The sequence below is a fragment of the Eleutherodactylus coqui genome, chromosome 4 (assembly GCF_035609145.1).
Source record: "Eleutherodactylus coqui strain aEleCoq1 chromosome 4, aEleCoq1.hap1, whole genome shotgun sequence".
Lineage (NCBI taxonomy): Eukaryota > Metazoa > Chordata > Amphibia > Anura > Eleutherodactylidae > Eleutherodactylus > Eleutherodactylus coqui.
Window position 1 is genome coordinate 297732358 of NC_089840.1, and position 12806 is coordinate 297745163.

At 47.3% G+C, this 12806-nt stretch overlaps 1 protein-coding gene across 1 annotated transcript in view; it reads right to left on the reverse strand.

Moving 5' to 3' along the window:
• The window catches only part of NRAP (nebulin related anchoring protein), a 121746-nt gene that overhangs the window by 63978 nt on the left and 44962 nt on the right, over positions 1-12806 (reverse strand). The window contains exons 10-16 of the mRNA XM_066601467.1: positions 10013-10117; positions 8775-8891; positions 8392-8496; positions 2536-2643; positions 1896-2003; positions 1521-1619; positions 136-240 (exon numbers count right to left, since the gene is read on the reverse strand). Coding sequence (XP_066457564.1) covers positions 136-240; positions 1521-1619; positions 1896-2003; positions 2536-2643; positions 8392-8496; positions 8775-8891; positions 10013-10117 — 747 coding nt within the window. The remainder of the gene's footprint in view (positions 1-135; positions 241-1520; positions 1620-1895; positions 2004-2535; positions 2644-8391; positions 8497-8774; positions 8892-10012; positions 10118-12806) is intronic.

Consider the following 12806-nt stretch of genomic DNA (forward strand, 5'->3'; position numbering starts at 1 on the left):
TCCCTGACTCACCCCATATCATCCCTGACTCACCCCATATCATCCCTGACATGCTTCTTATGGCTGGGGGAGAGGCGGCTGTAACGCACTCCGGGTGGTCATAGAGATCGGTTAGAGCGCATGAATTGCCCGTACCTCGCTGTAGAGCTCGGCGTTCGCCTTGGCCTTCACCATTTCCGGGACGTCCTGCGGCAGGGTGTAATGCAGCTTGGATTTCTCGTACTCCGCTCGGTAATTCAGCTGAAGAGACATTTGAGAAGTCATGTTACATCTCACAGCTGGGGTTTGTTACAATGTATCAATGCAGGCAAACATCTGTAAGCAGCACGATTCTCTCTCCTGTCCTGATAGCTTGTTACAATGTATCAATGCAGGTGTCAGCCTGGAGTGTTACATTGTGACAAACCCTCAGCTGTGGGAAATATTACACTTATGTGTTTAACTTCTAAATGTTGTAGACATAAACAAGAATGCCCCATTCACTGACAGCAAGCATTGGATGTATAAAATTGTACCATCATTGTCAGTAGCTTCCCTCCCCTAGAAGTTGTCGGATGGATGAAACTTTCTCTGTGATTGTAAAGCTGATATAAGTGATCACATATCTGAGCAAAAGGACCGTTTATTGGGGAGAACCGACCCCTTGTAGGGGGGCTCTAGTACCCTGATGTACCGCCTCTAGCTTGGATACAAGATGTGATACGGGGGGGGGCATGGAGGCTCTAGTACCCTGATGTACCGCCTCTAGCTTGGATACAAGATGTGATACAGGAAGGCATGGAGGCTCTAGTACCCTGTTGTACCGCCTCTAGCTTGGATACATGATGTGATATGGACGGGCATAGAGGCATAAAGGTTCTGTATGGTATCCTGCGGCATATCGCTGCACATTTGCTATAGTAAACTGGTAGGCTGTTGAAGTTGGTGTCCCAGATGGTCCCATACATGTTCTATTGGTGACAAATCTGGTGACCAGGCAGCCACCGAAGTGTGACAGTGTTGGGGGGACTCCTGTGACCCCCTTGTGTGTGCGGCCGAGCATTAACTCCTTCTAAGGGTTTCCCTGGTGTCTGCGTTGTATACAGGATGGCACATGCAGATGCCAGGGGAAGAGGTCAGCGGTCACAGAGCTGTGGGCTGGGTGAGTGGAATGCCTGTCGGGTTGCTGCCCAGCTGGATTGCAGCAGCCATTAATGGCCGATAGAAAATGATTAGCAGCCCGGTGGCAGGCTCAGGCCGCTCCATGGTAGGGGTGTCTCTGGCTATGCTAGAACTATAGGATGTGCGGGTGGTGCCACTGCTTGGGCATCACTGTAGTTATTACTTAGCTGGTACTACCACATGGGCGCTCCTGTGTGCTTGGTGCTATGATACTAGAGGGATGGGAATCTGACGCCGCTATGGACATTATTCAGTGACTGTAGTTGGTTTTCTGAGACGCTCTTTCTTGGCCCCACGGACAGGAAATTAGGATTTGAGGAGACTCCCCATTATCAGCCGTCAGCACTGCGCCAACTTACATCACTCAGTTGCTGGGCGTTAACCCTCGCTTGTACAATCTCCGGGGTGTCGGTCACAGAACTGAACTTCACCTTGTCGATGCTCTGCCGGTAATTTACCTGCAGGGGAAAGAAGCAGCAAAACATGGAACCCAACAACTGTGGAGCCGCACCGACTCGCTAGACTGCAGGATGAACTTGTCAAGAGATCAGCACAACCCTCTCCTGCAATACTCTGTACTGCGGGGCACACTGCTACCTGCACTACATGCAGGATGTAACTCCCACAAGACCAGCACTCCGTTCTACCGAAATACTCCGTGCTGCTAGGAGACCCTGCTCTCCATACTGAAGAAGGCTTGTTGGTTTTGCCCCTTTTCATCCTGGGTAACTTACATCTTTCAGGGGAATCAGCTTCTTTGTGGTCTGGTAAGATGGAGCAAGTGTTGCTGGGTAACAGTATTCTCCGTCTGCGTTGTCAGTCTTGTCTGATTTGTAGGCGAGCTGCAGGACACATGAGAAAAATCAGTATCCACTAGAAGGAGCTCACTGTATACATATATATACAGCCACCACTAGGGGGAGCTCCTGTATACAGATATATACAGCCACCACTAGGGGGAGCTGACCGTATGCAGCTATATATATATATATATATATATACATATATATATATACAGATATATCCACCATTAGGAGGAGCTCAATGTATACAGCTATATACAGCAACCACTAGGGGGAGCTCCCTGTGTACAGATATATACAGCCACCACTAAGGAGATCTCCCTGTATTCAGATATATACAGCCACCATCAGGGGGAGCCTCCTGTATACAGATATACACAGCCACTATTAGGGGGAGCTGACCATATACAGCTATATATATATATCCACCATTAGGAGGAGCTCAATGTATACAGCTATATACAGCCACTGCTAGGGGGAGCTCCTTGTATACAGATATATACAGACCTGGAAGTAATTAACTTATCCCAGGAGTATCAGTTGCTCAGTGCATTCACTTCTAGTCACTCACGTTGCTGGCGAGGGTCCCGGCCTTGATGGCGTGTAATGTGCGGCGATCCATACCCACTCCATCATAGTGTCCCTTCATCTGAGTCTGGTACTTTTCTTTGTATTTAAGCTGCAGACAAGGAAGTATCCGATCACTATCAATACGTAACAGTAGGGGGCGACATTCAGTAAGGGGGCTTCACATGTACCCATTTATCGTTCCCTCGCTCGCAGCCTATTTATACAGGCAGATGCATCATTCACTCGTCCGCTCGCTCAGTTCGTTGCACCAGAATGAAAATGACTGAATGAGCAGTATTTAAACTCAACGATGACTTTTATGCCTGCATGAAATGAACGATAAGTGAACGAATTCTCATTCATCGTTGGATTGCTGGCCGTGTTCACACTCATCAGTTATCGTTCTAATTCGAACAATCCAGAGATTTTTTTAACGCTAATTGTTCCATCCATTATCACGAAGATGTGACGGTTATTGGCATCAGCTCCCATGTGGCTTCTCCCCGGATTCCTGATGTCTGCGGCCATTGCTCAGGGTGACAATCATAAATCTGTGAGCTCAGCGAATCTCCTCTTAGTCCGTTCCTGTAGATGATACCAGTAAATCATCTCTCCTGCAGTGGGCGGAGTCTACACTGCCTGTGGCATGCTGCGTGCTGCTGTACAATGCACAGCCTGCAGCCTCTCCTGAGCCTTAGCCCCGCACCTCTGAGAACAGTGCCCCCCAATGCCCCACATAAATGGAGAGGCAGTGCACGTGTGACCACCGCTCGAATCGCTTCCATGAGACATGCGGAGATCAATCTTACCCCGTCCGAAAGAAGTGAATGAACGGCGGTAGTGCAGCATGTGCAGCAGCACAGAATTTACATGGGACGTTCAAGGACATCTTTCTCAGGATTGCAGGGTGTCCCAGCAACCTGACATTTATTCCCTGTCCTGTACATAGAGAATAAATGTCTTTACTGTGACGAGTGTTTTAACCTCTTCCCACCCAGAGTGTAAATGTGCCCCCTGGATGAGAAGGAGTTTCCACGAATGGGCATACAGTTACATGCGGGCTCAGAAACTGACAGTTACCCTCCCACTACAACAGTGGGGATGCTGTTAAGGTTCACAGAGGAGGGGCGTTGCCATGGCTTGGCAATAATGCACTGCAGTTCAGAAATACTGCAGTGTATTATTAGAGATCATATTATTGCAGGTTCAAGTCTATTACAGGGATATAAAAAAAAAAAAGCGAAGGCTGCTTTCACACGGCTGAGAAAATTGTGCAAGATTTGTGCGTCGTGAGATGCATCAATATCTCATGAATATGAAGCGCATTCTTTTGAATAGGGTCATCATATACATGAGAGATTTGCTTCCTGCATTCCATCATGGAATGTCCTGTCTTTGGGCGTTCCCTCGGAAACTCATTGCCCATTGTTTCAATAGGGCCTGAAAACATGTTGCACGGCGTGCGATGTTCATGCGAATGTACAATAGGAAGCACTTGCTGAGCCTCCACCGCAGCTGACAGACGCACTGAGGATCGCAGCTGCACTGAAGTAATGGGAGGGGGTTATGACACAAAAACGCCTTGCATCTGCGGGCACCTCGCACGTTGGCGAGAACAATCGGGCCGACTTTCACCGTGCTATATCGCACTCGCCTGTGTGAAACTAGCTGAAGAAATAATTTAAAAAATTTTCAGACTTTCCCCCTCTTTTTTTTAAAGAAATAAGAAAAACCATGTTTCGTATCGACACATCCTTTTTTTTTGTGGTCATTTTGCCTCCCAAAAAATACGATAGAAGTGATCAAAGAAGCCCCATGTACCCTAAAATAGTAGCGGTAAAAACTCCAGCTCATCCCGCAAAAAACAAGCCCCACAGAGCTCTGTCCAGGGAAAAATAAAGAGGCTGCGGGAGTTCGAACGCAGCGATGCAAGGAAATTATTTTAAAGAAAATGGGGGAGGGGGGGTTGTGCAAAAGTGGAAAAAAATGTTATTTCGGTATTGTCATAATTGCAAGAAACACAGAAAAAGTTTAGCGCATCATTTATGCTGCATAATTAATGCTGTAAAAAAAATGTAGAATTGGTGGTTTTTTTCTCCCTCCAAAAACGATGAATAAACTTTCTACAATACAGAATATGTATCCAAAAATGTTTTCAATAACAACTACAGCTCGCCACAGAAAAAGCAAGCCTCGTCCGGCCGTGGGGACGGAGAAATAAAGATGTTCTGGTTTTTGAAAAGTGAAGATGAAAATCCCCCCAAAAAAATCACTGCTTTCTTAGGTCCAAAATCGGCCGCGTCACTAAGGGGTTAATGAATGGCATCTGCAGGACTGTTCCAGGTTTCTCATATTTGTATGTTTTGTATTCCACATTTTGATACATTTTGTTTCTTCATGTAACAAGTGAGTGTAAATACAGACGTGACTGTTCCTGTTTCCTGGAGTCCCATGAAGTCTCCACATCTCCTGTCCCCTTCTGTATGCTCTACTATCTCGAAGCTCGCGCCTGTAATGCAGTGCCAGCCACGTACAAGAGCCACAACATCGTTATCGGGGGCAGCAAGAACCCTCCCGGAGCGACCTCACTGCAGCTCATATCATCCACAGGACATGTCCCCTCTCAGCTCCACAGGCCCGTTATCTGCAGTTTTTACTTATATTTTTGCACCTTCTTTTTTTACCCCTATGCATGAAAAAATAAAAACAATTAAACAACTTTGCAAATAGTTTTCATTAAAACTCCCATTGTTCTGTGTCTCCAGTTCCTATGCAGCTTATGTGTCTCCATGGTAACAGTACGCCTCCCAACCCTTTAAGATTCTGTGGAACAGTCCTGGATTTGAGATGCTGTACTGGGGCCACTATGGGCGTCATTGTTACTACTGAGGCCACTATGGGGGTCACTGTTACTACTGGGGTCACTATGGGGGTCACTGTTACTACTGGGGCCCACTATGGAGGTCACTGTTACTACTGGGGTCACTATGGGGGTCATTGTTACTACTGGGGCCACTATGGGCGGCATTGTTACTACTGAGGCCACTATGGAGGTCACTGTTACTACTGGGGCCCACTATGGGGGTCACTGTTACTACTGAGGCCACTATGGAGGTCACTGTTACTACTGGGGCCCACTATGGAGGTCACTGTTACTACTGGGGTCACTATGCGGGTCATTGTTACTACTGGGGCCACTATGGGCGGCATTGTTACTACTGAGGCCACTATGGAGGTCACTGTTACTACTGGGGCCCACTATGGGGGTCACTGTTACTACTGAGGCCACTATGGAGGTCACTGTTACTACTGGGGCCCACTATGGAGGTCACTGTTACTACTGGGGTCACTATGGGGGTCATTGTTACTACTGGGGCCACTATGGGCAGCATTGTTACTACTGAGCCCACTATGGGCGTCATTGTTACTACTGAGGCCACTATGGGCGTCATTGTTACTACTGAGGCCACTATGGAGGTCACTGTTACTACTGGGGCCCACTATGGGGGTCACTGTTACTACTGGGGTCACTATGGGGGTCACTGTTACTACTGGGGCCACTATGGGCGCCATTGTTACTACTGAGGCCACTATGGAGGTCACTGTTACTACTGGGGTCACTATGGGGGTCACTGTTACTACTGGGGTCACTATGGGGGTCACAGTTCCAGATGTCAGGATTGCATGTCCTAGCTTCCTCCGACAAGCATTTTATCTACTTGTAGTCCTGGGTCAGTGGCTGTGGCTGCTGTGATCAGTGCAACCCCTGACCACTGCTCCAACTTTTACATTCCTGCATGAGGTCCACCATGCAGCAGCCACTAATGGAGTCACTATTACTACTTGGGCCACTATGGGGGTCATTGTTACTAGTGGGGCCACTATTACTACTGGGGCCACTATGGGGGTCATTGTTACTAGTGGGGCCACTATAGGGGTCACTATTACTACTGGGGCCACTATGGAGTCATTTATTTTTCATAAAAGGGGCAGGGTCTGACATTTTGGCGCATCTTACTAAACTCGCTGCTGCAGTTGTCCCAAGTTGGATGCATGAGTAACAGACTACAACCCCAATGTGCAGAGTGAGGCTTCAGTCCCTGGTAACTCTATTCTGCTATATGTAGGTTATCAAGAGGAGGAGCAATGAGAGTCACGTATGACTGTAAGATGTGACTGTGCTGGAGTCTATGTAGTCTGTTACCATGGTGACACACTTCTGACCAGGAGCTGTATACACAAAACGGAAGGAGATTTTTAATCAAAACCTTTTGTAAAGATGCCTCCATTTTTACTTTTAATGCATGGCATCATTATCTAAAGTATACACGCCCTTTAAAATGCTGCTCATTTGTTTCTTAGATCATAGATGTTTACAAACACTGAGTGACTAAAGTGATGAAGATACCAAGAAAATCCACAGCGCGATCCGCCCCGCCGCAACACTCACATCATTGGCGCTATTTAACTGCAAAGGAGGAAACCCGGGACCCAGAATCGACTGAAAGGGATATTTTGGCTTCAGCAGATAAATGTCGTTTTTCGTGTAATCCGTTTTCTAATATTCTTCCTGCATCAAATCTTCTGCTTTTAGGATCTTCGCTTGTTGTCATTGGAACATTTAGAGACTCGTACAGGTAGCGGAGGTGCATCTCAAACTTGTGGATCTCCACTGATTACTGCGCAGGACTTGTCCATTAAACAATTACAAAAGAGCATCTTTACGGGGCGTGTATACTTTTGCAACCCTATTTTTTTATTGGTCCATTAGTTTTTCCAACATAGACAAATATATGGTGACCTTGTGACAGTCACGCAGGCGCATGCCGTGGATTCTGTGACAGAAACAGGTGAAACCAGACGAAAATCGGCATCATTTTCAGTTTTCACGCGGCCGAGAAAATCGCGTGATATGTGCAAGATGCAGAAATCTCGCACGAATATGAACTCGGGAAACAAATCACGCCATGTCCTATCTTTGGGCGCGCCCTCGCATCACCCATTACTTTCAATGGGGCTAGCGGCAGCACGTGGCGAGGTGCAGGCGAGTGCAATGAAATGCCAGGTTTCCCCATTGAAAAAAATTGGAGAAACTCGCCGATCCTCCGTTGCGGCTGTCAGAGGATCGCTGCTTCCCCGAAGTGATGCGCGGCGGTTTTGATATACAAATGCCTTGCATCCGCGGGGAAATCACATGTTGGCGAATCACAGCCGGATTTCGCACTTGATCGTGTGACGTTAACCTAAGGTTAATTTCACACGGGGAGCACAATATCGGGGCGCGAAATTCAGCTCGAAATCGCGCTCATGAACATGCGATTTCCCCGCAGGTGCCAGGCGGTTTTGTGTCAAAAATGGTTACACTACAGTTCTCAGAGTTGTAACGAGCGCTGAGGGTCCATCACATGACCAGGACAGATAGGTATCCACTGAAGTAAGCAATGAAGGTTCATATTGAATGACAGCAAGCAGAGATCCTGAATATTGATACAGAAATTATATTGGAAAAATTGTAGAACTTTTAACTCTGTGAAGAATGATCGTAATTTTCTGCACCTGGAAGATCCTTTAGGAACAGATTTTTGGGCTGAGATTCATCTGCGGTGACCGCTGCGGGGGCGCCAGGTCTGCGGCTGCCTGTTAACGAGGTTCGGCGCTGGGATTCTCCCCGGACATATTTCATGTTGATTAAAAATGCAAATCAAGATAAAACCTGCGGGAAGATTCGGCGGCCGCCGTGCACATCATATACCAGGAAGACACAGAAATAATGCCCTGAGCTTATCAGCAGTGAACACCTAAGTGTGCTATGGGGCATAGTACGGGGCACAATGCCAGCCCGGGGGGCAATGCTTACGTCACTGGTGTATTTAGACATCTTGTTGACGTTCTTAAACTGGGGCGTCTCGCAGTAGTTTATGCTGTGTCCTCGGCTGTTCTCCAAGTCCTTCTTATATCCCACCTACAGGGGGAGACAAGGTGATGATGTGAAGACAGGAGTCCATGCTGCCGCCTGACCAAGGTTGGTGGGGGCTGAACCCTGTATCACCCGCTCCACTGGAGCTCATGGAGACAGCTGAGCGTGTAAACGGCCTTGGCTCCACTACTATTAGGCTGGATGGGATGACTACACGGCCATCAGGAAGGGTCAGTAGTGAAGCCCCCCAACTCACCAAGACGATGGGGTAGCAGCCTGTACCCCATCCACAATGTGCCCCCCCCCCACCCCCCCAGACTCACCTCACTGACGAGCTTGTTCACATTCTGGGCTTGTTTCAGGCTGAGGTTGTCCTCTGTGGTCAGGGAGTGGTACTGCGCGGCCCCCCGCATCTTGGAGAGGTCTTTCTTATATTTAATCTGAAACAAGGGAAGGATTTACAGGATGTACTGAGATCCACACCGATCACACATACACCCACCCTCCATACCAAGATCATACATCCATCCTCCAAACACCGGTCATACATACATCCATCATCCACATGGTCATACATACACCCACCCTCCATACCAAGATCATACATCCATCCTCCAAACACCGGTCATACATACATCCATCATCCACAGCAGTCATACATGCACTCATCCTTCACACATCAGTCATACACCCACCCTCCATATCAAGGTCATCCATCCATCCTCCAAACACCAGTCATACATACACCCATCATCCATATAACAGTCATACATATACCCATCATCCACATGGTCATACAAACACCCATCCTCCCTACAATAGTCATAATTACACATCAGTCATACATCCACCCTTCATTCATTGATCATACATCTATCCTCCATATAACAGTCATACATACACCCATCATCCACATGGTCATACATACACCCATCATCCACATGGTCATACATTTACCCATCCTCCCTACATTAGTCATAATTACACATCAGTCATACATCCACCCTTCATTCATCGATCATACATCTATCCTCCATATATCAGTCATACAAACACCCATCATCCATACATCAGTCGTATTTACACTCATCCTTCACACATCACTCATACACCCACCCTCCATACACCGGTCATACATCTATCCTCCAAATACCGGTCATACATACACCCATCATCCATATAACAGTCATACATGCACCCATCACCCATCCTACACATAGTTATACATTCACCCACCCTCTATACACCAGTCATACATACACCCATCATCCACATGGTCATACATACACCCATCATCCATACAACAGTCATACATGCACCCATCCTATACATAGTTATACATTCACCCACCCTCTATACACCAGTCATACATACACCCATCATCCATACAACAGTCATACATGCACCCATCCTACACATAGTTATACATTCACCCGCCCTCTATACACCAGTCATACATACACCCATCATCCACATGGTCATATATACACCCATCATCCATACATTTGTATATTGTAAGCTAAAGATGCATAAACGAGTGTATCCTGAGACCAATACTCACGTCGCTGACGATATCATTGGCTTTTTTGGCGCTGAGATACGATGGTGTGATCATTGCTGGAAAGCTGCCCTTCCCCCTGTACTCCTCCTGATCCTCATCATACTCCTGCCCCAAATAGATGCATCCTCATCAGAGACATCAACAAAGTCGAGCTGATACTCATTATCTGCAATAAGCTTCATACTCTGATATACAGCAAAAGTGTTAGGCAGGTGTGAAAAGAATGCAGCGGAGTAAGAAAGCTTCCAGAGGTAGAAGGGTTAATGGTTCATTGTTGTCAATTATCAAAATGCAAAGTGACTGAAGAGAAGAGAAGTGTAACCACATCAGCATTTACTGTGACGCCCTTTACCTTCCATCAGTTCTTCTCGGTACACTTGCACACAGTTTTTGAAGACACTCGGCAGGGAGGTTGTTCCAGACATCTTGGAGAACTAAGCCCAGATCTTCTGTGGAGGTCGGCTCGCTCCAATCCTTCTGTCTGTTCATGTAATCCCAGACAGACAGGATGATGTGAGATCCGGGCTCTGTGGGGCCAAATCAGCACTTCCAACTCCTTGTTCTTCCCAACTCTGAAGATAGTTCTTAATAACATTGGCTGGATGTTGGGGGTTGTTGTCCTGCTGCAGAATAAATTTGGAGCCAATCAGATGACTCCCTGATGAGTTGCATAATGGGGATTTGGTCAGGATTAATGGTGTCCTCAATGCTGAGAAATACAGGCATATGCTCACCCAATTCCATGTAGTGAAATGCAGCCCCAAAGGTGTAAGGGGCCTGCCCCATGCTTCACTGCTGCAGACACTCATTATTGTACCGCTCTCCACCATGCTTCACTGCTGCAGACACTCATTATTGTACCGCTCTCCACCATGCTTCACTGCTGCAGACACTCATTATTGTATCGCTCTCCACTATGCTTCACTGCTGCCTGCAGACACTTATTATTGTACTGCTCTCCACCATGCTTCACTGCTGCCTGCAGACACTTATTATTGTACCGCTCTCCACCATGCTTCACTGCTGCCTGCAGACACTCATTATTGTACCGCCCTCCACCATGCTTCACTGCTGCCTGCAGACACTTATTATTGTACCGCTCTCCACCATGCTTCACTGCTGCCTGCAGATACTTATTATTGTACCGCTCTCCACCATGCTTCACTGCTGCCTGCAGACACTTATTATTGTACCACTCTCCACCATGCTTCACTGCTGCCTGCAGACACTCATTATTGTACCGCTCTCCTCCATGCTTCACTGCTGGCTGCAGACACTCATTATTGTACCACTCTCCACCATGCTTCACTGCTGCCTGCAGACACTTATTATTGTACCACTCTCCACCATGCTTCACTGCTGCCGATACTCATTACTCTACCGCTCTCCCCTATGCTTCACTGCTGCCTGCTGACACGCCTTATTGTACTGCTCTCCCCCATGCTTCACTGCTGCCTGCAGACACTCATTATTGTACCGCTCTCCACCATGCTTCACTGCTGGCTGCAGACACTCATTATTGTACCGCTCTCCACCATGCTTCACTGCTGGCTGCAGACACTCATTATTTTACTGCTCTCCCCCATGATTCACTGCTGCCTGCTGACACTCATAATTGTACCGCTCTCCCCCATGCTTCACTGCTGCCTGCTGACACTCATTATTGTACTGCTCTCCCCATGCTTCGCTGCTGCCTGCAGACACTCATTATTATACCGCTCTCCACCATGCTTTACTGCTGGCTGCAGACACTCATTATTGTACCGCTCTCCACCATGCTTCACTGCTGCCTGCTGACACTCATTATTGTGCCGCTCTCCCCCATGCTTCACTGCTGGCTGCAGACACTCATTATTGTACCGCTCTTGCCCATGATTCACTGCTGCCTGCAGACACTCATTATTGCACTGACCTCCACCATGCTTCACTTGTGCCTGCAGACACTCATTATTGTACCACTCTCCAGCCAGTCACCAAACAAACTGCCTTGTGTTATAGCCAAATATTTCAGGTTGTGACTCCTCAGTCCAGAGCACCTGCCGCCATTTTTTCGGAATCCAAGTTCCTATGTTTTCATACATAGGTGAGTCGCTCGGCCTTGTTTCTATGTCGGCTTTTTGGCACATTTTTTCCATGAAGAGCACATCTGGCCAGACGTCTCTGAGCATTAGATGGGTGTACATGAGTCCCACTGGTTGCTGCCTGTTCTGAGCTGCTGGCACTGCTGGACAGCATGTGATTTAGAAGATAAGTAAGCATGATGTGTCTTTCATCTGCTGCAATGTTTCCTTGGCTGATCAATGAGTCTACGGTCCTCAATGTTGCCCATTTTTTTGTACTTCTTGAAACCCTGGTGTGCTGTGAAATCTTTGCTGGCATAGACCCTGCTGATGCAGTATAACCACTTTGTGTCTAGTTGTGCTCAGTCTTGCCATGGTGTATGATCGGTGACATGAAACTGTCTTCCACAACCTCACCTTTGTAGCAGTTTGGTTGTTCCTCACACAAGTTTAAACCTCCTACACAGCTGTTTCTGTTTCAGTTAATGATCGTGTTTCACCCTACATGTGAGAATGATAATCATTGTTAGCCAATGAGCCATAATTGGAACAATCTGGTCAAGAGAGATCAGGAATCAGGACAACCCAATGTTGATTTCCATTAGCGTCAATGGGAGTAAAAATCTGGCTTAACTCATTTGGCCTCCAAAAGGTCTCTAATGGCTCCCAAACTGCATAGGGATACAGGTGGGGGAGGGGGTGCCTCTTTAATACATGTGGCTCAGCCGTCAGCA